This window comes from Mobula birostris, chromosome 6 (assembly GCF_030028105.1).
Source record: "Mobula birostris isolate sMobBir1 chromosome 6, sMobBir1.hap1, whole genome shotgun sequence".
Lineage (NCBI taxonomy): Eukaryota > Metazoa > Chordata > Chondrichthyes > Myliobatiformes > Myliobatidae > Mobula > Mobula birostris.
Window position 1 is genome coordinate 40,758,187 of NC_092375.1, and position 25,818 is coordinate 40,784,004.

Genomic DNA, 25,818 nt, shown 5'->3' on the forward strand with positions numbered 1-25,818 from the left:
ACAGGAATGGCTTAAAAACAGCAAAGTTAGTGTCCTAGAGTGGCCAAGTCAGACTCCAGACCTCAATCCAATTGAGAATTTGTGGCTGGTCTTCAATAGCGCTGCTCACTCATGATCCCCATGCAATCTGACAGAGCTGGAGCAGTTTTGTAAAAAAGAATCAGGAAAAAATTGCAGTGTCCAGATGTGCAAAGCTGATAGAGGCCTATCCACACAGACTCAAAACAGTAATTGCTGCCAACGGTGCATCTACTAAATACTAACTTGAAGGGGGTGAATACTTATGCAATCAATTATTTTGTGTTTTATATTTATAATTAATTTAGATCACTTGGTAGAGATCTGTTTTCACTTTGACACACAAGAGTCTTTTTCTGTTGCTCAGTATCAAAAAAGCAAAATTAAATCCACTGCGATTCAATGTTGTAAAACAATAAAACATGAAAGCTTCCAAGGGGGGTGAATACTTATTATAGGCACTGTATATTGCTCCTCAATTTTATTTCCCTTGTGTAGCACCTTAACGATAACTTGAAAGTCCAAATTTGCCACATCCACTGGTTCCCCCATTTATCTTATTCTGCAAGTTACAACTTCAAAAAAATCTCTTAACAGATTTGTTAAACATTATTTCACCTTTACAGATACACTTTGACTCTACCTGAACCAGCTTTTTTTTTTTTTTAAGTGTTTTTTTTTAAATGATCAATAGATTTGATCATTTCCCTACTATTGATGACAGGCTAACTGAAATGTAAAATATCAGGAGGAAATCGAGTTAGATCCTGCACTGGAAACATCTGGTTTAGTGCGGTTTCAATGCAAAAGGCAGACAGCACGTCAAGAAAGTTATCACTTGTGTTTATTCTCTCACCACCTGCTGCAGGGCCAGTCTGCCAAGTACGTCCTTCAGGACTTGGCCAACTTGGTTGGTAGTAATGCTACTTGGCAACGGATTTCAAAATTCCTTCTGTCTACCCAGAGAACATTTTGTGCTCATATTACTCAGAGGTTTCTCCGAACACAAAAGGTAAATAGCACTTGGTATATTTCTATTTACAGTAATAATAAGGTTTTAATAAAACAATGTAAATATGATTATAGACTTTGTATAATTTTACTGCCTTAATTTTTGAAGTCATGATATCTACAAATTTAGAAATTCCAAGATACGTTTTACATTAATTCATGTACCTCATGTCCCAATTTAATCTTTAAATGCTTAACAAGATTCTTAACAATACCCTCAACACACAAAAATTAATAAAAACATCCTATTTGCTCACAGGAGATTCTTACTAAAGGACACATGTAACAGCTCATACTTCCCCAGCATCCTCAGCAAACAATAACAGATATAGAACAAAAATTACTTTTAAAAAATTAACTTGGGCAACTAGTATGTCAGGTGAATTTTCAATACTAAAGATTTTTTTTTACAACCTTTGTTTGGAGTTGAAGATGTAATTAGGAGCCACTGAAAGTCACGAATAAAGATTACCAAGAGACTTTTGATAAGATGCCACAGAAAAGGCTGCTGCACAAGATAAGGGTTAATGGGTCATGGATGGAAGATCATTTAACAGACAAAAATCAGTAAATGCATTCTTTTCAAATTGGCAGACTGCAACCAGGATACTGCAGTCATAGAGGTCCTTTGGAAAAGGGCTGCAAAGGGAGATAAAACATTTTCATGACTGAGCAAATGAAAATGTCAGGTTGAATACGGTACCATGTGAGGAAAGTGAATAGAAAAGCTTATGTAATTGATGTGAAATTATTAAATGTCTGTGTTCAGAGAGCTGTGAGTGCCTGCATACACAAATCATGAATGCAGGAAATTAAAAATTAGCAAACAGAATATTTGTTTTTATTGCAAGGATAGTGGTGTACAAGAATAAGGAAGTCTTGTCATATGTGCACTGGACTGTGGTAGATATAGTGGGGACAAAGGCAGGCCATGAAAATCACTGAAAGATATGATTAAGGAAAACTATTTTGTAAGTATATTAAGAGCAAGAAGATAGGTATGGGAAGAGTGGAACCATTAGGGACCAAAGGGTTGATCTGCATGTACAGCCAGAAAACATGGATGATATTTTAAAAAATTTGTATTCACCAAGAAAAAGGATGTTGTGGATGGAAACTTCAATTAGAAAAATTCACAATCTTGTTAGATTAAAAAGGAATTATTAAATGTCTTAGTGTGCATAAAAGTTGATGTGGCCAAGGTCTCAAGTGATGCATCTCGGCCTGCTATGGGGTATAAGGGAGGACGTTGCTGGGATTCTGACGGAAATATTGAAATATTCTCCAGCCACTGGTGAAGAGTTAGATGACCGGAATACAGCAGTATTTTTATCCAAGATAACCAGCAGAATTAGCTAGAAAATTGTAGGACTGTTAGTCTAATGTCAATTATATAGATCACCTACTAATTTAGGCAGGCAATAGCAGATGGAATTTAGTCCGTATAATATACACAATGAATGGTAGGGCCAAGTATTGAGGAAAGAAGTGGCTTGTGTGTATACATCCAAGAATCTCTGAAGGTGGTAAAACAGGTAAATAGGATAGTAAACAGAACTCATTATCTAGAACATAGCAATTAAAAAGAGAGATCTTGATACAATTTTATATATTTTTTTAAACTGGCTAGGCAGATATTATGTGCAGTTCTGGCCACCACACAGTAGGGTAGGCATGATTGCACTGGAGAGGATACAGAGGAGATTCATCAGCATACAGCCTAGGATGGAACACTTCAGTTACCAAGAGAGACTGCATTTGTTTTCCTTGCAGCAAAGGAGGCTGAAAGGTGATGTGGTAAAGGTATACAAAATTATGAGATGAATAAATGTGAGATAGGAAGGCACATTTCCCAATAACAGGTGTCTTAAACAAGAGAGTCTGAGTTTAAGGTGAGGAACAATTAGTTTAGGGGAGATAGGAGAAAGTATTATCTTCTCTCTCTTCCCCCCCCCCCCAACACACACACACACACACACACACACACACACACACACACAGTGATTGCACTCTAAGGTCCACTGCCCGAGAAGGTTGTGGAGAGGCATGCTCACAACAGTTAAGAAGCATCTGGAAGAGCACTTGAATCACCAAGGCATAAGAGGTGACCAAGTATGGGTAATGGGGATTAGTATAGATAGATATCAACAACCTCCATTTTACCTGGGGGTGGGAGGAGGATGGTAACTGCACACCCAGGAAAGTCCACAAGTGCAATTTTTTGAAACGCGAAGCCTTGTCTTCTGCACATGTCAAGGAGTATGGGTTGAAAAGTACACTTACTTTGGTACTTAAATTTCATAAAGGCAAATTTTTATACTGTATCCCAGTTTTTATTTTCATATGGATTCACAAAATTTCTAGGGTCAACTAGCATAACCTGCACCTCTGTTGCCTGTACTTGATGCTCAGCATGGACGTAATGAGCTAAGCATCTGCTTCTGTGCTCTCTGCCTCTACGACTCCAAATATACAGTACATGCATTTTTAATAAAACGTTTGCGTGCCCTCAGTGCTACTGAACATTTGTGAACATGAAAGACATTCAATGTCCCAATCACATGACAAATGACAGCTCACGACTCCGACTGTGAGGCCTCGTCAGCTGACAAAGTGGTTTATTTGAGTCCAGATGGCTGCCTCAGCTGAAGCAGATCAAATGTTTTATCTGAGGCAGACTGTAGGTAGGCAGATTGATCTTGGAGTAGGTTAAAAAGACAGCATAGCATTGTGGACCAAAGAGCTGTTATGTTCTATGTAAATGTTGTGCTTGGCTATGCTAAAGTCCCTTTGAAGAAATGTGCTGAGACATCACTGAAACTAACAGTGTGGCCAATGGACAGGTGGATAGCAACTTGATCTAACAGAAGACTTGCCCCATTAAACATACTCAAAACTCAGAGTAGCAGAGTAAACAGTTATGGAATCAGGGTAGAAAGTGAAGGCCAAGTATCACACTAGGCTCTTGCTTTAAGTTTCTTGCATTACCCTCAATGAACAGTATTGGGTAGTATACAAGAAATATACACATAACTTGAAAATAAAGCAGAATCAATCCAACATTGTAATAAATGACCATGTTTATTGTATTTTACCACTACAGCTTTTACACTTCTTTCAGTCACTTCAAGTGTAAGCAGAGACAAAGGGAAACAGGCCAAATGCCCAATTTGTCTATAGACAAACTCCTCCAATCTCTGGAATCTATATAGGTTCTACAAAAGCTGCTCCATGTGAACAAATTATTACATCAGGACAAGGTGGTATGTAGAATACTAACCAAATAAAGTACTACTGTAAAAATGAGTTTGCGATATGCTAGCGATTAGTAAAACCGACTGAATTTATTTGAATATGAGGTTTAATAGCCTATGAAGGGAGCCATCCTTTCTATGGATGAAGGCATCACTGCATAGACTGTGACACCAAAAAACCCATGCTTGAAATACTCTCTTCCAATCTTCAGATAAAACAGCAATGCCCTCAAGTTTAGTTCATGTCTTTTTGCTGCAGTTCCATCAACGTCTTTAATGGCCATTTAGGCAGAATGCCTGCATCCAGCTGAGCAGAATTTGAAATATTCTACAACCTCTGAAATTGATTCCAATGCTGTACTGCCTGAAGAAATTACTATCTCCATTAAAGCATCACTGTTCTCTGTCATCTTTAGCAAAATCTTGAAGGCCCTGTGTTATGTTAAATCATGAATCAAAACCATGAAAGTTTTAATTGAGTTTATGGGCTACTTGTATTTTACTTAATATAAAAATGTTACATTGCTAAAATTTAATTATGCCACCAAGTGTAAAGTAGATACTGAGAAGTCTTCTTCTTCCAATTACTAAATATGCAGTAACTCTACTGATGTACAGCACCTCCTCTTCTGCAGCTGTCATTTGAAAAGCTGCTTTTTGTTCTCTGTCTTGTGTTCTGAACTCTTTTTTTCCCAGTATGAATTGAAAGAAGAGACTTACGAGTGACAGTAATATGTGTTAAACAGATGGATGGAGAATATTTATATTGGGAAAGGCATGGCTCCATAAAGGTGAGGCATCAGTGGTGAGGATTGTGTTAATTTGCAAGGAAGTGCATAGACAAGGAGGGAGTGGTAAAAATTCAGCTATGGTGTGATAAATGATGTGCTGGGGTAGGCTTAAGAAGACAGAGTGAAAAAGGTTAGAACAACATACACAACAAACATAAGCGAATATACTAAAGGAATCACCTTTCCTGCTCCTACCATGGACATCATTGGCAATCTCTAACTACAGCTTCTTTATTTCAGCAACCGATTTCTTCCTGCCTTTAATAGTGAAGTGTTTTCATGCAGAAATTAGGAATGAGTTACTAAAATGAGCTGCAGTATTTGTTTGTCTTGCCTCATTTCACTGATGTTTGTCTCTCTGTGGCAACTCCAACTGGATCACCTTTCATATGTTTGATATTCCATTAAATACAGTTGCGACTGAGTCTTACAAATTAGTCAGGAAACACAGAAATAATCAAACAATGCTGTAGCAAGGACTGTAGGTCACCAACAAACATGCAGCACTTATTTTCAAGTTTCTTGTGCATACCAGATACTATCTCACTCCCACACCAGAGATTTAAAATCCATTCATAATGATACACAGAACTTTGCACAGTACAGGTCCTTCAGACCACAATGTTGTGTCAAACTTTTAACTACTGCTAGATCATTTAACAGTTCCTTCCCACATAGCCCTCCATTTTTCTATCATCCATGTACCTATCCAAACAGCTCTTAAATATCCATAATGTATCTGCCTCTATCAGTACTCCTGGCAGCACATTCTAAAAAATTACCTCTGATATTCCCCACTACACTTACATCTTAAGATTATGCCCCCACCCACTTCTACCTTGGGATAAAGGCTGCCCACTCTGTGACCCTCATCGTCAAATCCTCCTTTGTACCAACAAGCTCCCTCAATTTTTCCTCATAAGACATGCTGTCTAATCAAGATAGCATCCTGGTAAATATCCTCTGCACCCTTTCTAAAGCTTCCCTTTCCTATAATGAGATAACCAGAAATGAACACAATACACTTATATTATAATGATAAGCAATCCTGCTCATTAATAATTTTTCCACAGATTATTCCAAAGTCAATGCTACAGGAAAAGACATACTAGACTTTAGCATTATGATTTTCACCCTAGGCTGTTCTTTGGAGAAAGCAGTCAGGGCACCAGTGCGTATGCCACTCAGAAGGTGAAAAAAGTAAAAGCATTCATTGACATGACATTTCATAAATTACTATTCTATTTTAAACACGATTGATAAGGTAGGGTGATCAACTCTGGCTGGTTTCTTGCTTCCAACTGTCCTTTCTCCAGATCACCACTGGGGTTCCCTGGCACAACCGTCATCACAAACATTAATGGTCCATGCCAGTCAGAAAGTTGACAAACTATTCCTAAACTAGGTGCAGGATTCTTGCCTGAAGTAAAACAGTATCATTTCAATACAAGCTTATAACTAATATGTTCAATGAGAAAATAATTTCAGTTCTAATTATTTTTAATGCCTCCAATTATCAGTTATGGATCCTTGTCATTATGAAAGGGTGACTTTAATCTCTATTTCAGAAAAATCCTCTGGCATAGCAAAGTTGCCTACGGCCTTCAAACATAACTTTAGGGACATCCTAAATTGCAATAAACATAAACAATTGTAAAATCTTGAACTAGGATGAAATAGAAACACTATACTTTTAAACAAATTAATGCACTTTATAACATATAAAGGAAGCAAAAGGAAAGCTGTTAGCTTTGCCGTGATCGATAAATTTCATTAAAAAAATGGCATGCATGTGCCACAAGACCTGGAGTTGCAGCAATAACTCTGCGCTCAACATCAGTAAGAACTGTTTGTGAACTTCAGAAAGGCTAAGACGAGGGAATACACACCATTCCTCAAAGAGAGATCAAAAGTGGAGAGAGTGAGTAATTTTAAGTTCCTGGATGTGAACCCAACATATCGATGCAGCTACAAAGAAGGCAAGATATTTCATTAGAAGTTTGACGAGATTTGGTATGTCACCAAGAACTCTCACAAATTTCCACAGATGTACCGTGGACATCATTCTACCTGATTGCATCACTGCTGGTGTGGTGGTGGGGGGCGGTGGGCTACTGCACAGGATCAAAGAAAGCTGCAGAGAGTCAGCTCCATCAGGGGCCACTAACCTCCATAGTATCGAGGACATCTTCAAGGAGTGGTGCCTCAGAGAGGTAGCATTCATCATCAAGGACCCCCACCACCCAGGAATGCCTTCATCTCATTGCTACCATCAGGGAGGTGTTACAGGAGCCTGAAGGCACACAATCAATGATTCAGGAACAGCTTCTTCCCCTCTGCCATCCAATTTCTGAATGGACATTGAACCCGTGAATACTGCCTCACTGCTTTCACAGTATTTTCTCTCTATTCAATTTTTTTTCTATCTATTATCATGTAATGTATTGTACTGCTGCCACAAAGTTAACAAATTTCACAACATATGCCAGCGGTATTAAACCTGATTCTGAACTACATATGAACTGCAATAAAACATTCCCTGAAAATCTGCCTCACATTTGACAATGAAAAGCACTCGTACAAATCTGCACTAGGTTTTATGACACCTTTAAGCTACTCTAATTCTCAAGGGCAACTCTGTTCTATCAGATCACTGGAATACAGAAATTTGGTCAGGACAAAGAATCGCCAAATGTTATGGCTGCGTACTTGTCAGGAATCCATTACTTTTGTATATACCAGAAATGGATACTGGGGAGGCAACAATCAGAATAAAAAGAAGAATGCTCAATTGGTCCACCAATAATAACTTCAAAATTACCTGTGGTTTAGACCATGAAACAATAAGGTACAGGAGCAGAATTAGGCCATTTGGCCATTAGAGTCTGCTCCATCATTTCATCATGGCTGATCCATTTTCCCTCTCAGCCCTGATCTCCTGCCTTCTCCTGTATCCTTTCATGTCCTGACCAATCAAGAATCTATCAATCTTTGCCATATATATATATATATACACACACATATATATATATATATATAAAGACTTCACCTCCACACTCCACAACTGCCTGTGGCAATGAATTCTGCAGAAACATCACTCTCTGGCATAAGATATTCTTCCTCATCTCCATTCTAAAAGGTTGCCCCTCCATTCTGGGGCTGTGCCCTCTGATCTTAGACACTCCCAGCATAGGAAACATCCTCTCCATATCCTCTCTATCAAAGGCTTTCGACATTAGATAGGTTTCATTTAGGTCAACCTTCACTGGCCTGAATTCCAGTGAATACGAGTCCAGAGCCATCAAACGTTCTTCGTCTGACAAGTTGTTCAATCCTAGAATCATTTTCATGAACCTCCTTTGAACCCTCTCCAATTTCAGCACATCCTTTCCAAGACAAGGGGCCCAAAACTGCTCACAATATTCCAAGTGGGGCCTCACTAGTGTTTTATTCCTTGCTCCTCAGTGCTTTTTTTTTCAACATTACATCCTTACTTTTATATTCTCGTCCTCTTGAAATGAATGCTAACATTGCATTTGCCTTCCTCACCACAGACTCAACCTGCAAAGTAGCCTTTTGGCAATCCCACACAAGGACTCCCAAGTCCCTATGCACCTCATATTTTTGTATTTTCTCTCCATTTAGAAAATAGTCAACTCTTTTACTTCTTCTGACAAAGTGCACAACCATACACTTTGCAATATTGTATTCCATCTGCCACTTCTTGCCCATTCTCATCTGTCCTTCTGTAGATTCTCTACTTCCTCAAGACTACCTGCTCTGTCACTTATCTTAGTATCGTCTGCAAACTTTACAACAAAGTTTCATCATCCAAGTCAATGACATATAATGTAAAAAGTATCAGTCCCAACACAGACCACTGCGGAACACCACTAGTCACCAGCAGCCAACCAGAAAGGGCTCCCTTTATTTCCACTCTTTGCCTCCTGCTTTATCTATGCCAGAATCTTTCCTGTAATACCATGGGCTTGTAGCTTGTCAAGCAGCCTCATGTATGGCACCTTGTCAAAGGCCTTATGAAAATCTAAGAACACAACATCCACCGATTCTCCTTTGTCTATCCTGCTTGTTATTTCTTCAAAGAATTCTAACAGATTTGTCAAGCAAGATTTTCCCTTGATGAAACCACGCTGACTATGGCCTATTTTATCATGTGCCTCTAAATACCCCAAAACCACATCCTTAACAATTGACTCCAATGTCTTCCCAACCACGGAAGTTAGACTAACTGGCCTATAGTTTCCTTTCTTCTCTCTCTCTCTCTCTCTCTTTCTGAAGAGTGGAGTGACATTAGTAATTTTCCAGTCTCCAGAACCATTCCAGAATCTACTGACTCTTGAAAGATCATTACTAATGCCTTCACAATCCATTCAGCTACGTCCTTCAGAATCCTGGAATGTACACCATTTGGTACAGGTGACTTATCTACCTTCAGACCTTTCAGTTTCCCAGAAACCTTCTTTCTAGTAATAATAACTTCACACACTTCATGACCCTCATGACCCCGACACCTGGAACTTCCACCACACTGCCAGCGTCTTCCACCGTGAAGAATGACTCAAAATACTTATTCAGTTCGTCTACCTTTTTGTTGTCCCCCATTAGTACCTCTCCAGCATTGATTTCCAAGTCGATATCCACTCTTGCCTCTCTTTTACACTTTATGAATCTGAAGAAACATCTGGTATCCTCTTTAATATTATTGGCTAGTTACTTTTGTATTTCATCTTTACCATCTTAATTACTTTTTTTAGTTGTCTTCTGTTGGTACTTAAAAGTTTCCCAATCCTCTAACTTGCCACTAATTTTTGGTCTATTCTACGCCCTCTCTTTGGCTTTTATAGTTGGCTTTGACTTCCCTTGTTAGCCATGGTTGTGTAATCTTGTCTTTAGAATACTTCATCCTCTTTGGGATTTATAAGTTAAGTCAAGTCAAGTCACCTTTTATTGTCATTTCCACCATAACTGTCGGCACAGTACACAGTAAAAACAGGACATAGTTTTTCAGGACCATGGTGCTACATGAAACAATACAAAAACTAGACTGAACTACGTAAAACACAAAAATTAGACTACAGACCTACCCAGGACTGCATAAAGTACACAGAACAGTGCAGGCATTACAATAAATAAGAAACAGGACAATAGGCACAGGGGAGGGCAGTAGGTTGGTAGTCCGATGGCTTGGGGGAAAAACTGTTACATAGATGAACAGCTGAATGGCGGTGCCCGGGATTCTGTCCGTGTACTCCCGCCGAGTATTTCATTGGAGTCCAATGTAGTCCGATTTAATGTCCATTGGAGAGCAGAATGGAAGGGAGAGCTGGCTGGCTAGGGCTTGCTTTTTTCCTGGCACGGACTTCTGCCCGCTCGCCTCGTTTCCACTTCCTTGCCCTGTTGACTGCTATTCTGCCCCATCATCAGCCTCTCCTTGCTAGGAGTCTCACTACACAGAGCCTCTGTTGGTAAACCAACTACCTCATCTTCCACTCTATCACTCCAGTTCCCATTCCCCCGCCAGATTAGTTTAAACCCACCCTAACCACTCTACCCAACCTGCCCGCAAGGAATTTGGTCCCCTTCAGGTTCAAGTGTAACCCGTCCCTTTTGCACAGGTCATACCTTCCCCAGAATAGATTCCAGTGATCCATAAATCTGAACCCCTGCAGCAGTTCCTCAGCCACGTATTCACCTGCCAAATTATTCTGTTCTTACCCTCACTGGCATGTGGCATAGGCAACAATCCGGAGATCCTTACTGTGGAGAATCTGTTTCTCAGCTTTTACCTAGTTCCCTAAAATCTCTCTTCAGGACCTCCTCACCTTGTCTATGTCATTGGTGTCGATATGTACAAAGACATCTGGCTGCTCACCCTTGGCCTTGAGAATGCCATGGACCCGATCCGAAACATCCCTGACCGTGGCACCTGCGGGGCAACATACCATCTGGGTGTCTATTGCACCCACAGAACCTCATCTCTGTTCCTCTGACTAAGGAATCTCCTGTCAACATTGCAGTCCTCTTCATCTCTCTGCACCACAGCACCAGACTCCATGCTAGAAGACCCAGCAAACGTGGCTCCTCTCTGGTATGTTGTCCCTCTCCGTAGTACCTAAAGGTTGTAGACTTATTATACAATTTAGGATGAGAACCACAGAGCATTCATGTAAGTAATGGGAACCTGTAATGGTAGTGCTTCTGCGTTCTGGCTTTGCAAACTCCCTTCAGGCAGATCTTTTCCCTTTACAAATTGTTATAATACCATCCTGAAATTGCCCAACTGCTTATGGAATTCAAGAAGCATTACTCTTCCAAATCTTCAATGTTCTAAAGAAAAGAATTAGATAGGAATTGACAGATTCTAGAATGAAACCAAAATTTGTACAAATATTAGGATAAGTAGAAATTGTAAGCAGATCTAAATGTGATGAAATAAAAATGACATATCCAAGAAATGTCACCAAATAATCAATTAAAAAAAAGCAATGAAACTTAAGTAGAACTTAAAAACAGATTTGACTGATGAGTTGGAAAATATTTTACAAAAGCTAAGGAAAGTCAGGTTTATTGTTCATGAAAAATTAAGAAGCACAAGCATCGTAGTTATGTAAAAACTTTGGTTAAGCTTCCTCATTTTCAGTTTGTCACATTTGTGGACAATGAGGGGCAATAGGCTTGTGGGGGGTGGCAAGAAACAAGAAAACAATTTTGAAATGTCTTCAAAGTAATTGAGGAATTAAATTCAATTGTGAGCAGGCTGCTTGACTTGGATGCTGAGTCCTGATGAAGGGTCTCAGCCCAAAATGTTGACAATTTACTCTTCTCCATAGATGCTGCCTGGCCTGCTGAGTTCCTCCAGCATTTTATGTGTGTTGCTTGGATTTCCAGCATCTACAGATCTTCTTATGTTTGTTATAATACCACCCTGAAATTACCCAATCATTTTGCTCTTTTCAATTATCACCTCATCTGCAATCTTTCCAGCTTCTAAAACATTATGTTCACTTCTCTGTCATAACAACCTAATATTCTACTATAGAACTGTCTATTCATCAAGTCAGGAATAAGGTCAACCTTTGAGGTTCAGTGTCAGCATATATTCCTATTTCCAGCCAGAAACTTTGCATTTCAGTCCTTGGGTGACACTTAAACTGAACCAGATAACAAAAATTTTAGTGTCCTGTTTATGGTTTAAATTAATCTATCCCAACAAATACTTATTACCAATTCCAAAATATTGCCCAGGTGTTGACTTTCCCTACTTTTACCAAAACATTTAACGTTTTCTTAAATTCTACCCATTAGAAATTCCTGTTCATCCAGACTTGACCCCCTGCATTCCATCCTGTCCTAAACCAAGTTCTCTTTAATCGGTCACCATTGTTCTAGGCCATTGCTACTGACTATTCCTTAAAACATCAACTTCAACACTGAAGGCTTTCTTAACAAATATGTCTATCATCTCACTCGCATTTCTATAATCATCTCCATCCCTGCAAGTTGTCACACCTCCATAACTATATTTCTGGGCTCTTTTGAATGCAGAGCTCCCCCCCCCCCACCCCGCATTTTGCTTCTGGACTAATCTGCTCACCATTAACACTACTACCTTACAAAATCTTTTCCCATTTTCATTTTTGTCAGGCTTGTTATTTCTCCTCTGCTCACATCTGACACCCAACAGCTGAGCACAAAGAGTGTTCTCTTTCGCTAAAAAGTGCTTTCAAATACATGCAACAACTGTATCCATTTGAATACATGCAATCCTTTTAAAAGCAAAACTTAATAAATCAGTAATATTTCATAACTTTGGCAAACATTACTTAGTCACATGCTGCCATTGTTTTCATTAAAATATATCATTTTTAAATTAACCATCCTAACCCAAAAAATTGGAATTTGCTCAAGACTACTAAACTCTTTAAAATTTAAGTACTATATCATGAAAAAATATAAATCAAGCTCCAATCTTAAGATGCTATTCTGTGCAAGTCTTGTATAAAGTTTTAATTCTTCCTTAAAAATGAACATCAAGATGAAATTGATTGCAGTAAGCTCAAGAATAATGTTAAACTATTTGAGCTACAGCATTCAAACTGTTCACTGAGACGCAATATTCTACATACGTTTTACAAAATAATGCAATAATCACAGATCATCATCTTACAGCACAGGAGGTGGTCATTGAGCTTATTATGTCTGTGCTACTTCTTCATATAGCAACTCCATCTGCTCGTACCCCATAACCTTACTCATATCTTCCTTAGAATTTCTTTTTCAGTCCCCTTTGAAAAAACTGGAATCTACATTGATCATATCTTCAGACAATTAGTTTCAGGTCATAACTTATTTTCAATCCACTGAGTCTATGCCCACTCTCAGAGCAATCTGACTTATGCACTTATTTCTCTTTAACCTATTTTCCTCATGTCCATCAATTACCACCTCACCTGTCCCTCCTCCCAATACTAGTGGTAACTTACAGTAGTCAATTAACTTAACATTACACGTTCGAGATTTGGTCACATGTACAATGTGCAATTTCTACAGACAGCACCCAGGATTAGATTAAAGCTGGGTTACAGGAACTGTGCAGAATCAACACTATCTGATATGCCACTGTGCAAAAAGTTTTATACGTTTCATCCTAATCAAAAGGGTTTAATCACAGTTGTAATTTGTAATATTAATTTGAATAATGCCAACTGTCTTTCCTGCTATTGAAATAGATTAAAAATTCAACTGAAAAGATTCTTCTTTCAGTCAATGTCTTCACGGTAATGCATTTTCAGACAAAATGATTTATATAATCTGACAATTTTAGGAGAGAGCGAGTAGGAGTAAAATGGTGGAGACTGTGCAAGTCTATGTGGAGAAAAGTGCTTATGCACGAAGGAGCAGAAGAATAAGGAGCACTTAAGACAGCGAGCGAGATTGTGCATCTGTGTACACGTGTGGTGTCAGAGCATGAGCTCCCTGCCTCTGGCTGAAGGTCAATGAACAAGGATGGAGTTTAATGCAGACAAATGTCAGGTGATGCAATTGCATTTTGGGAAGCAAAATGTAAAAGGAAAGTATACAATAAAAGGCAGGATTTTTAGGAGCACTGATGCACAGAGAGATCTTGGGGTACAATGTTGCAACACAAATGGACAGGGTGATAAAGACTATGTATGACATGCATGCCTTAATTGGGAAAGTCGAGAAGTCATGGTGCAACTATATAAAACTCTGGTTAGGCCACATATCGAGTATTGCGAATCACATAAGCGGGAAAGACAAAGCTTTGAACACGCCGGAGTAAAGTCAAGAGGGCGCAAAATAGCAACTCCTTTGCTTGCATCTTCAGAAACCGCTCTATTTCTATCTTTGATATCTTTTTCCTTTTCAAAATTCTTTTGAAGACCCTGACCTGGAGCTACACTCTGACCTCGGTTCTTTGTGGGAATGGGACCCGTTCTCAGGGCCTCATGACTGGCTGCTTTTTGATATCCCAAGGACACGGCCTGGAAGATGAGCCAGGTTTTCATGGCTCTGGAGATGGGCTGATTCAAGGCCAGTGCCCCTGACTGAGGCGTCGCGGGAGAACACAGAACATCGGGAGCAGCAGTTTGGCTGCTGGCTGTGTGTCCAGAGACCCGAGCTCTTTGGACGCAGGGCTTGGAAAAAGCTACGCAACAGACTTTTAACATCATAAATCAGCCAGTTGTTCTGTCTCCCTTCTCGCTGTGAAATATGGACACTGCTTTTTTCCTTATTGGGGGGGGGGGGAGATAGAGATAGATAGATAGAGAGAGAGAGAGAGAGACAGAGACAGAGACAGACAGACAGAGACTGTGATATGTCGAATTACCAGGTGAATGAGTCGTCTTTGGGGTACTGCAAGTCTGGGTCTTTAACAATGCTTTGCTGCATGCTTGAGTGCTTGGCTGAGGGCACCCATGCTTTTTTTTTTGCTGGTGTGGGGGGAGGGGTCGTTGCCTTGCTACTGCTTGTGCACGGGAGAGGTGAGCTGAGGGGGGGGCTTTGGGGTTCTAATGTTTAACTGTCATTCATTCTTTGGGGCACTCCTCTGTTTTTGTGGATGCTTGCAAAGAAAAAGAATTTCAGGATGAATATTGTATACATTTCTCAGACATTTAATGTACTTTTTGAACCTTATTGAACTTATTGAAGAGTAGGTAGACTAGACTAGAGATGACAACATACTTGGAGAGTTTGGGCAAACGGATTGTTTTGTCCAGATTGCTAGAGAGAGGGACAAACTGATAGAAGTATATAAAATTATGAGAGGCATAGTTAAGGTAGATATTATTTTTCCCAGTGTGGAAATGTTAAATACTAGAGGCGTAAGATGAAATGGGAGAAGTTTAAGAGAAGATGTGGATGTATTGGTATCAGTGCAAGTTGACTGAGCAATATGTTTCGAAGCAAAGAAATTAGGGCATTCTGGCTAGCCCATCTCAAGCAGGAAAATATCTCATTCTTTATCAAAATTGCTGCAATACGCAACCTTCTCTAATGCAAGTATGATTTCTTAACTTTGACAACTGAAAAATAAATGCACAAATCAAAAACGTGACCTTCATCTGGTCAGGGAAATTGAGGTGGTGACAGAGAGGAGCTATGGGCAAGTAGACAGATAAGTGGGTAACAGTCAGGAGAGGGAAGGGCAAGGGGCAGATACTAGAGAGTACCCCTGTGGCTGTACCCCTTGACAATAAGTTCTCCTGTTTGAGTGCTGTTGGGGTGGACGGCCTACCTGGGGGAAGCAACAGTGGCCACGCCTCTGGCACAGAGTCTGGCCCTGTGGCTCAGAAGGGTAAGGAAAGGAAAAAGGCAGCAGTGATAGGGGACTCCATAGTTAGGGGGTCAGACAGGTGAGTGATGCTGTGGACGTGAGAAATTAACACGGACGGTAGCTTGCGTCCCAGGTGCCAGGGTCTGCGATGTTTCTGATCGTGTCCACGATATCCTGAAGTGGGAAGGTGAACAGCCAGAAGTCATGGTGTATATTGGTACCAACGGCATAGGTAGGAAAATACAGCAAGACTACAGGGAGTTAGGAAGGAAGTTGAGAAGCAGGACCTCAAAGGTAGTAATCTCGGGATTACTGCCTGTGCCACGCAACAGTGAGAAAAGGTATAGAGTGAGGTGGAGGATAAATGTATGGCTGAGGGATTGGAGCAGGGGGCAGGGATTCAGGTTTCTGGATCATTGGGACCTCTTTTGGGATAGGTGTGACCTGTACAAAAAGGACAGGTTGCACTTGAATCCCAGGGGGACCAATATTCTGGCAGGGAGGTTTATTAAGGCTGTTGGGGAGAGCTTAAGCTAGAATTGCTGGAGGCGTGGGAGCCGAACTGAAGAGACGGAGGAAGGGGCTGTTGGCTCACAAATAGAGAAAGCATCGAGACAGCGCAAGAGGGAGGATAGGCACGTGATAGAGAAGGGTTTGAGATGTGTCCATTTTAATGCAAGAAGCATCATGAACAAAGCAGATGGGCTTAGACCACGGATCAGTACTTGGAAGTATGATGTTGTGGCCATTACAGAGACTTGGATGGCCCGGGGCAAGAACGGTTACTTAGAGTGCCAGGCTTTAGATGTTTCAAAATGGACAGAGAGGGAGGCAAAAGAGGTGGGGGCATGGCACCGCTGATCAGAGATAGTGTCACGGCTGCAGAAAAGGAGGAAGTCATGGAGGGATTGTCTACGGAGTCTCTGTGAGTGGAAGTTAGAAACAGGAAAGGGTCAATAACTCTACTGGGTGTTTTTTTTTTATAGAGCACCCAATAGTAACAGGGACATCGAGGAGCAGGTAGGGAGACAGATTCTGGAGAGGTGTAATAATAACAGAGTTGTCGGGGTGGGAGATTTTAATTTGCCAAATATTGATTGGCATCGCCCTACAGCAAGGGGTTTAGATGGGGTGGAGTTTGTTAGGTGTGTTCAGGAAGGCTTCCTGACACAATACATACATAAGCCTACAAGAGGAGAGGCTGTACTTGATCTGGTATTGGGAAATGAACCTGGTCAGGTGTCAGGTCTCTCAGTGGGAGAGCATTTTGGAGGTAGTGATCACAATTCTATCTCCTTTACCATAGCATTGGAGAGGGATAGGAACAGACAAATTTGGAAAGTGTTTAACTGGAGTAAGGGGAAATACAAAGCTATCAGACAGGAACTTGGAAGCATAAATAGAGAACAGATGTTCTCGGGGAAATGTAGCAAACGTTCAGGGGATACTTGTGTGGCTTCTGCATAGGTCCGTTCCAATAAGACAGGGAAAGGATGGTAGGGTACAGGAACCATGGTGTACAAAGGCTGTTGAAAATATAGTCAAGAAGAAAAGAAAAGCTTACAAAAGGTCAAAAAAACTAGAAAATGATAGAGATCTGGAAGATTATAAGCCTAGTGGAAGGAGCTTAAGAATGAAATTAGGAGAGCCTGAAGGAACCATGAGAAAGCCTTGGCGAGCAGGATTAAAGAAAACCCCAAAGCATTCTACAAGTATGTGAAGAACAAGAGGATAAGACGTGAGAGAATAGGACCAATCAAGTGTGACAGTGGAAAAGTGTGTATGGAACTGTAGGAGATAGCAAAGGTACTTAATGAATACTTTGCTTCAGTCTTCACTACGGAAAAGGATCTTGGCGATTGTAGGGATGACTTACAGCGGATTGAAAAGCTTGAGCATATAGACATTAAGAAAGAGGATGTGCTGGAGCTTTTGGAAAGCATCAAGTTGGATAAGTCTCCGGAACCGGATGAGATGTACCCCAGGCTACTGTGGGAGGCGAGAGAGGAGATTGCTGAGCATCTGGTGATGATCTTTGCATTATCAATGGGGATGGGAGAGGTTCCAGAGGATTGGAGGGTTGCAAATGTTGCTCCCTTATTCAAGAAAGGGAGTAGAGATAGCCCAGGAAATTATAGACCAGTGAGTCTTACTTCAGTCATTGGTAAGTTGATGGAAAAGATCCTGAGAAGCAGGATTTATGAACATTTGGAGAGGCGCAATATGATTAGGAATAGTCAACATGGCTTTGTCAAAGGCAGGTTGTGCCATATGAGACTGATTGAATTTTTTGAGGATGTGACTAAACACGTTGATGAAGGTAGAGCAGTAGATGCAGTGTATATGGATTTCAGCAAGGCATTTGATAAGGTACTCCATAGTGACCCGATTGTGAGAGGTGATCTGATAGAGATGTATAAGATGATGAGAGGCATTGATCATGTGGATAGTCTGAGACTTTTTCCCAGGGCTGTGGTTAAGGCGGCATATGGTGCATTGACCTTCATCAACCATGGGATTGAGTTTAAGAGCTGAGAGATCATGATACAGCTATATAGGACCCTGGTCAGACCCCACTTGGAATACTGTGCTCAGTTCTGGTCAGCTCACAACAGGAAGGATGTGGAGACTATAGAAAGTGTGCACGGAAGATTCACAAGGATGTTGCCTGGATTGGGGAGCAAGCCTTATGAGAATATGTTGAGTGAACTCAGCCTTTTCTCCTTGGAGCAGCAAAGGATGAGAGGTGGCCTGATAGAGGTGTACAAGATGATGAGAGGCATTGATTGTGTGGATAGTCAAAGGCTTTTTCCCAAGGCTGTAATGGCTAACACAAGAGGGCACAGTCTTATGGTGTTTGGAAGTAGGTACAGAGGAGATGTCAAGGGTAGGGTTTTTTTTCTTCAGAGAGTGGTGAGTGCATGGAATGGAGTCCTGGATAGGTACTTGTGCTTAGAAAAATAGAGGGCTATGGGTAACCCTAGGTAATTTCTAAAGTAAGTACGTGTTCAGCACAGCATTGTGGGCTGAAGGGCTTGTATTGTGCTGTAGGTGTTCTATGTTTCTATGAGAGCATGAGCAAAGAATGGCCCGGTCAAAGACTGAGCCAAGAATGGACCTCCCCACTACAAATTTCAAAGAATACTTGGTTTACAAATTCATTCTTAATTAATTCAGTATATTTGTGTTTTTAAATACATTTTATTTTCATAATCCAGGGTTTCCGAATATTGCTCCTACTAAGTCATAATGTTTCAAGTTTTCATTCAACTAGAGTTCACATATAAAGTACTAAACTGAATCCTAAATGGAATAATCTCCAACTGTGAAAGCACTATAACCAATTAGTAAACATTTTAACTGTTTACTAGTTGGTTATATCATTGGTGCAATAAATGCTAATTAGGTCATGGAAACTTTGAAAATCAATCAGCACACATATAGGATGCCAGGAAAAGAACTGGAAAATATTTTCGTAGTGAAGCACAAGATGGATGTTGGAAAAGCTACTGCTGCTGGGTGCCAACATAGAAAAGTTTAACAGCCCCTATGCTGAAGAAACAACGGCCCCAAGAGTAAAGGGTTACAGGGATCACCAAAAAAAGTGGGGTAGAATGGAAGAATAGGCTGAGGTGCTTTGACCTATCTCTTATGTTAATAAGGGATGTCAAAGTTTTAAACAATCAAATCAGACCTTGATGTGTAGTCACTGTTAATACAAGCAAAATTTTGTACGCTTGGTTAACAAAGTATTTAAAATTTTAGATTCACTAGGATAAAGTTGATATTAATGAGAGAACAGCTTTATAAGTGGAGAGAATTGTTATTATTAAATGAGTTTGTCATTACTTTTACTTTTTTTTGTCAATCTTATCTAAAGACAGGATTATCAAGTTGAGTGTCCAGTTCCAAAAAAAAATACATAAACAAATCAGTAATAAGCAAGTCAATAAACAATCAGTAAACAAAACAAAATTAGTCTGACATTAAATCACACCATGGCTGGTGATTCTAAGGGGAACTGGCAGAGTTCAGCAATTCCAGATTTTAATTCCCACTTTTACATGGATGCACCTGCAAGTCCAGGACGTGCTGAGCAGGAAATGCTACAACATCTGCCGCTCTTCTCTGTTGCTAGACTTGAGATGGACTCCAGAGGCAGAACTCAATTGTGCTGGGATTCACTACCATTTTGCTGAAGAATCTTCATTCTCTAGTGAGGGTGGTTCCCAACCTTTTCTATGCCATGGCCCCTTACCATCAACCAAGGGGTCTGTGGACCCCGGGTTAGGAATCTCTGCTCTAGTGTTATACCAGCTGCACCTCTGTAAGACAGCAGTACAGTTTGACTGGGAATTTCTGGTCTGGATATTAGGATGAAAGAGGCAAGCTCACTTAATTTTATTTTAATTTACCCCCATTAAAATTAAACATGAAGAAATAACTTTATATGTTCATTTTTTAAAATTATTTGACATCATCTTACTTTTATTTAAACGTATGTGAAAAATTTGCTACCTCCAGTTTTTCACTTGTCAATGGCTGTCAAGATGTCATGGGACTGGGATTCAGTAGTACACTGCCCAAGGCCTACACCTTCTAAGTATGGAGAGACAGTTTGATTAGCCGTTTATAATGCACGGTGGTAGGAATCACAGGCAGCAAGACAAATCAAGTCAGCTGAGCCCAGGGCTCCTCCAAAATATCCTGCTGACTTGAGGAAGTAAATGTATTTTCAGCTCACTTCTTTACTACTTGATCTAATTGTGATCAAAACACATGATCTAGATCTAATTTCATGATCTAACTTCCATGACATTGTCACAATAGCCACAGCACAAAAGTTCCTTTAAACTTTCTTCTGATAAAAAATGTTATTCGTGTGCAGTACATGTTTTCACTGACCATTGATTTTAAAATTAACATTTTATAATGTGAGAATTATTTCAAAAGCATAGGAACCTCACATATTTCACACAATGCAACACTAAATTTCCGTGGAAGCAATACAACCAAGTTTCGAAATCATATTTCATTTTCATCATGTGAGCACCATATGCGTCAACAACAAATTGCATTTAGATACCTACACCATTTCATATTTCCCATGATATAAAAAGCAGCCATTCAGCCTGCCACGTCCAAGCCAGCTCTGTGTTCCATTGTCCCAGTTGTTTACCTGCAACCTATTCTCTCACAGGTCTATTATCACTTCCCTTATCCTCCACCACACATCAGTGCAAGAAGCAATTCACAGTAGCCAATTAATTACCAACCAATAGCAAATTTTCAGGATGGGGATGATATCAGAGCACCCAGGGAAAACCTAGAAACTCCACAGAGATAGTGAGAGTCAAAATCTAGTCTCTAGAACTATGAAGCAAAAAAGAACATTAACAGTACTGGTCAAGTGTTCAGATGATGATTATACTGCTATATTCAATTAACTCCTAAAAACTGAGGCAATTATAAAAACAAAAATTTTTATTCAATCCTGGAAAGATCTGTTTGTTATAGGAATTCTGAAACATTTACTAATACCACCTGGGAATATATGTTAGTAAAGCCCATGGTCTGTTCTTTATCAAATTACGGTATTGCTTTGCACTGTTGTAACTACATGTTATAATTATGTGGTTTTTGTCAGTTTTTCAGTCTTGGTTTGTCTTGTGTTTCTGTGATATCATTCTGGAGGAACATTGTATCATTTCTTAATGCATGCATTACTAAATGACAATAAAAGAAGACTGTGTGTTCTCATAATCTAAAAAAAAGCATCTAGAAAATAATTAACACAAAACTGAGAAAGGCAAAATGTCCGTATTATTAAACCAAACCTGTTGATACACTAATTCTGAGATTTCCAAGAATATCTCTTGCTCTAAAGGTTTAGTTTTGGCCAATACATTGAATTAATGAATCATAACAGTAAAAACTAACTGAATTCTAAGAGTTAAAGCAAAATTTTAATTTCAGAGGCTATGTAATAAAATAAATTGCAGCATTTCCACTTAAGCCTTACTTTAAACTGTCTGTTACCTAACCTCAGGAATGGATCATTTCTATACTAGGAAATAACAATTGAATAGTTTTCTCATTCTGGTTTCAGTAGTTTAAATTGAAACTGAAGTCATTGATGGTTTTCTATTTCATAAGTCTTGTCTTTGATTCACACAGTGACTAGATTCTCACTGTACACAGTCTAATGTCCAACTTGGAACTGGAGAATGAAAGTGTAGAATATTCATCCAATTGAACTGCATTGCCAAATAGCATGCTTCTCTCATGCCATTTCCTTAAATTTGTTGTTTTTGTTGAAAAGGGACTTGCAGCACCTGCCTTCAGGTTTCTCCTTTTATTTTGTTAAATAATAATACTTTGTATATTATCTTGTTAACATTCAAAATATTTTTACCAAATATTACCACCTCAATTTTCAAAGTCAGTACTCTAGATACTGCTTGGATGACAACATACCAAAGAAAGTGCATTAAAATATGAACTGTTTTTCTCTGAAACCATAAACCTAGAAGAGAAATTAATGAATTGATTGATATTAAAAAGACAGCAATTTCTTAAATCTGCAGTGCTCATTAGTTATGCAGTTTCTCACTTCAATGCTTAAAAAACAATAAATCACTTCTCTTATTTAATATTCAACTGGTCATTCAAGCTTTTCAAAAAAACCTAATCTTTGCTTCATGCTTAGATAATCTTTCAACAGCATACTTCATTAAATTCTAAGACTATGCATGACCACAAACATGTAATCAGGAATCAGGTAATCCACCAGCACCAAATAAATAACTAGAAGAATCAACTTGAATGAAGAGTATCTGCAGACTTCTAAATTGCTGGTTAGTCCCTCCACATGCAGAACTTGTTCAGAAGACATAGGGCTGAAATGTTAATAACGAATTGACCAACTTTAAGTTCATTAAACTGCATCTTAATAAGTGGATTTCTGGAGCACAGATATCAATGGTAAGTGTAAATTGATAGGATTTAAATTGAAAAAGAAATCACGTCTTAGCAAGCTACCAATCTTTTGGAACTTTGAACAACCTTGCTCTACCCATCCCCCAACCTAACCCACTATCTGTCATGTAACTATTGACTTTTAAGTGGTTTAAACTGCTTTCTTGTACTTGGGACTTACAGAATTCATAGTATTCTTAAGATACAGGAAATAATTCATCGGATTTCATACACTAGGCAAGAGTCTAAAGAAAGTAATCATCATTGCTACCCAAATCTGTTACATTTAGTTGCTTACTAAAATATCTCTGAAACGTATGTCTAATATTCCTGGCATAAGAATATGAATGATTTACAATTAAATTCTGAGATTCTCAGCAATCACTTATATGATAGCATGAAATAACAGCATGATAATCTTTGTAAGGTTATCAAATCAATCGCTGCGTCACTACAGCATGCATAGAATTAAGTCTACTTCTTTCTGAGAACTTACTTTGCCCAAGTGAAAAGAAGATCCCTACCAAGATTGCCCTCTGGTGCAACATAACCACAACTAAGATGTTTTAATTGGAATGCAGTTTACATATGGTGATTTGTAAGTAACATAAACTTGGTCGTACAACTGGTCCTCAGCATTTCAGAAGCTCAATATCATTGCATCATTTATTCTACAAGGAGGAAAGAACTCATATTCCACATATTGGTGTTATAAACTACACAATAATTCTAGAAATAGCATTAGACCTTTACATAGTCTATAGAAATGATTACAAATTTAATTATTTTAGTAAACATATCTTTACACATAAAAGCATCTTGAAAATTAAGAAAATGTAAAATATCTAATGAAAACCCTTTTTAACAGATTTATTGCACGAATACCCTGCATGTTTATTTCAAGTTTCAAAATAATTTAATGTTATTAGTTACTACTATTAAATTTTTAAATCACCCATTTTATGCATAGTTCTCTTACAGAAGAAAGCTACATTCTTTGCAACCAAGAATAATGTATTTCAAATACATCAAGGAATATTATATCTTTGATTACATCGTGTTTCTGAATGGTTTCTCCACAGACTAAGTCCTTTCACAATTTGGGGGAAATAAACACCTTTTTCATTGTGTTCTTGAATTCTTTAAACATACTGCTTACTTCAATTTGTGTTTGTATTTTAATTTGAAACAAATACACCTAAAGAAAGGTCATGTCATGTAAATGCTAAGCTTATTTTAAGTAATTTCATGCTATTTTATCATGTCAATGTAGCACAAGTTGTCTCTTCCTACTATTTTCTTAAGGTGAGTCGTTTCTGGCTCTTCCACCTCCTCCTGCTCATCACTGCGTGTATGCAGGATACATTCACTGACTTCAAGTATGTTTCACAAATTGAGTTGGATTTTACATGCAATGCAAACTGTTGTACTATTGGGCTTCGATTAATTTACCGATAATTTAAATTTAAAGAGATCTGCATTATTCGTTTATTCCCTCATTACGATGTGTGGTGATTCAAGTACAATAAATTCTTTTTTTAATGAAAAATTTATGCTTTCTCATCCTTTTCAGGAATGATTAGCATTATCTACAATGTTTTCCATGTTAATTATTTTATATCTTTAATAATCTATGAAAATTAATCCGATATTAACACAATCAGTCCCTTAGGATTACCAATAATATTCACATTCATCTTCAATATTACGACTCGGTATTAACAGGAAAAAAATTGATTGAGTTCTTAACGTAAAAGTTTTCAACCGTGATTTCAGACTCTGGTAGTCACACTGAGTGAGATCAATACACCTTATTTTAATTGCGTGTCCACAATAAGTGCATTCCATTCGCTCTTTGCTTGCACCTAAAGATGTTTATTTCCATTACCTTACAGATCTGGAAGTGATCCGACGTGAGAGTCTCGGGTATTTCCGCATCCCCAGCTCCTCCTCTCCCTCCTCCCGAGGTACCACCGCCGCCGCCACTACTGCCGCTGCCTCCTCCGCTACTGACACCGCCTCCACTGCCCCCTGCCCCGGATCCGAGTCCGCCGCTGCCCGGGTGAGCCGGCGAAGACGCCGCTGTCAAGCCGTCCAGCACCTTGCGGAAATTAAACTTCTTCATCATGTATTGATTTCCCAAATTTTATTTTTATATATAAACTGGACACCTTGCCGTCGCCTCTTCCCCAGTCCTCAAAATTATTCTCTCGAGAAAACAAAACTTAAATTATTGCTATAATGGAATGATCACCTTGTGATAGATATATGTATTTAATTACATTTAAAAACATTTTCAAACAAGGCATTTATGATCAGAGCTGTCCAACCAGATGTCCCTCATACAGGTGCCATGCCTCACTCGCACTGAGAAAATTTGCGCTAACGGTCTAAGTCTCACCAACCGGAAGTCCAGACTGGAACTTGGCACCTAATTGGACTGCTCCATTCTTGATTGACGTATCACTTGAGCCCACCTTCAGGAATGATGGGAATTGTAGTTAATCTTGCCGGGTCTGGATCCGATTGGATCAAAGCACCGAAAATCCGTTTGATTGACATGGCACTTGATTCCAACCTTTTTTCCTGCTCAACCCCTCCATTCAGGAAATTATAGACCAGCCCGGGTCGTGAAGCCATCTGAGAAGAAAATCAATTTGCAGTAAATGTGTTGGAGTTTCAGATCAAAAACTCACTCTTATGAAAAAAGCACCTATTGGCCCTGAGGGTGCAATCCTTAGCGTTTCTTTTGATTTATTTATCTCCGTTTATCCAATCCCTATTATCCATTTAGACGGGGAGGCATTCTCTGAGGGATCGTCGCAATGTACACAGGGATTGCAGTATATTATGAATCAAGGGATATGATGAAGCCTGTCCGAAACAATTGCGTTTTCATTTTAGTATAAATATGTTTTCTTCACTGCGGAGAGATATCCCTTTG

At 39.2% G+C, this 25,818-nt stretch overlaps 1 protein-coding gene across 2 annotated transcripts in view; it reads right to left on the bottom strand.

Moving 5' to 3' along the window:
• Window positions 1–25,024, bottom strand: part of LOC140199763 (syntaxin-binding protein 5-like) — a 340,576-nt gene extending 315,552 nt beyond the window's left edge. For both annotated transcript variants that reach the window (XM_072262244.1, XM_072262243.1), the window contains exon 1: window positions 24,763–25,024. In XM_072262244.1, coding sequence (XP_072118345.1) covers window positions 24,763–25,002 — 240 coding nt within the window. In that variant the 5' untranslated portion in view covers window positions 25,003–25,024. The remainder of the gene's footprint in view (window positions 1–24,762) is intronic.
• Window positions 25,025–25,818: the final 794 nt, after the last annotated feature.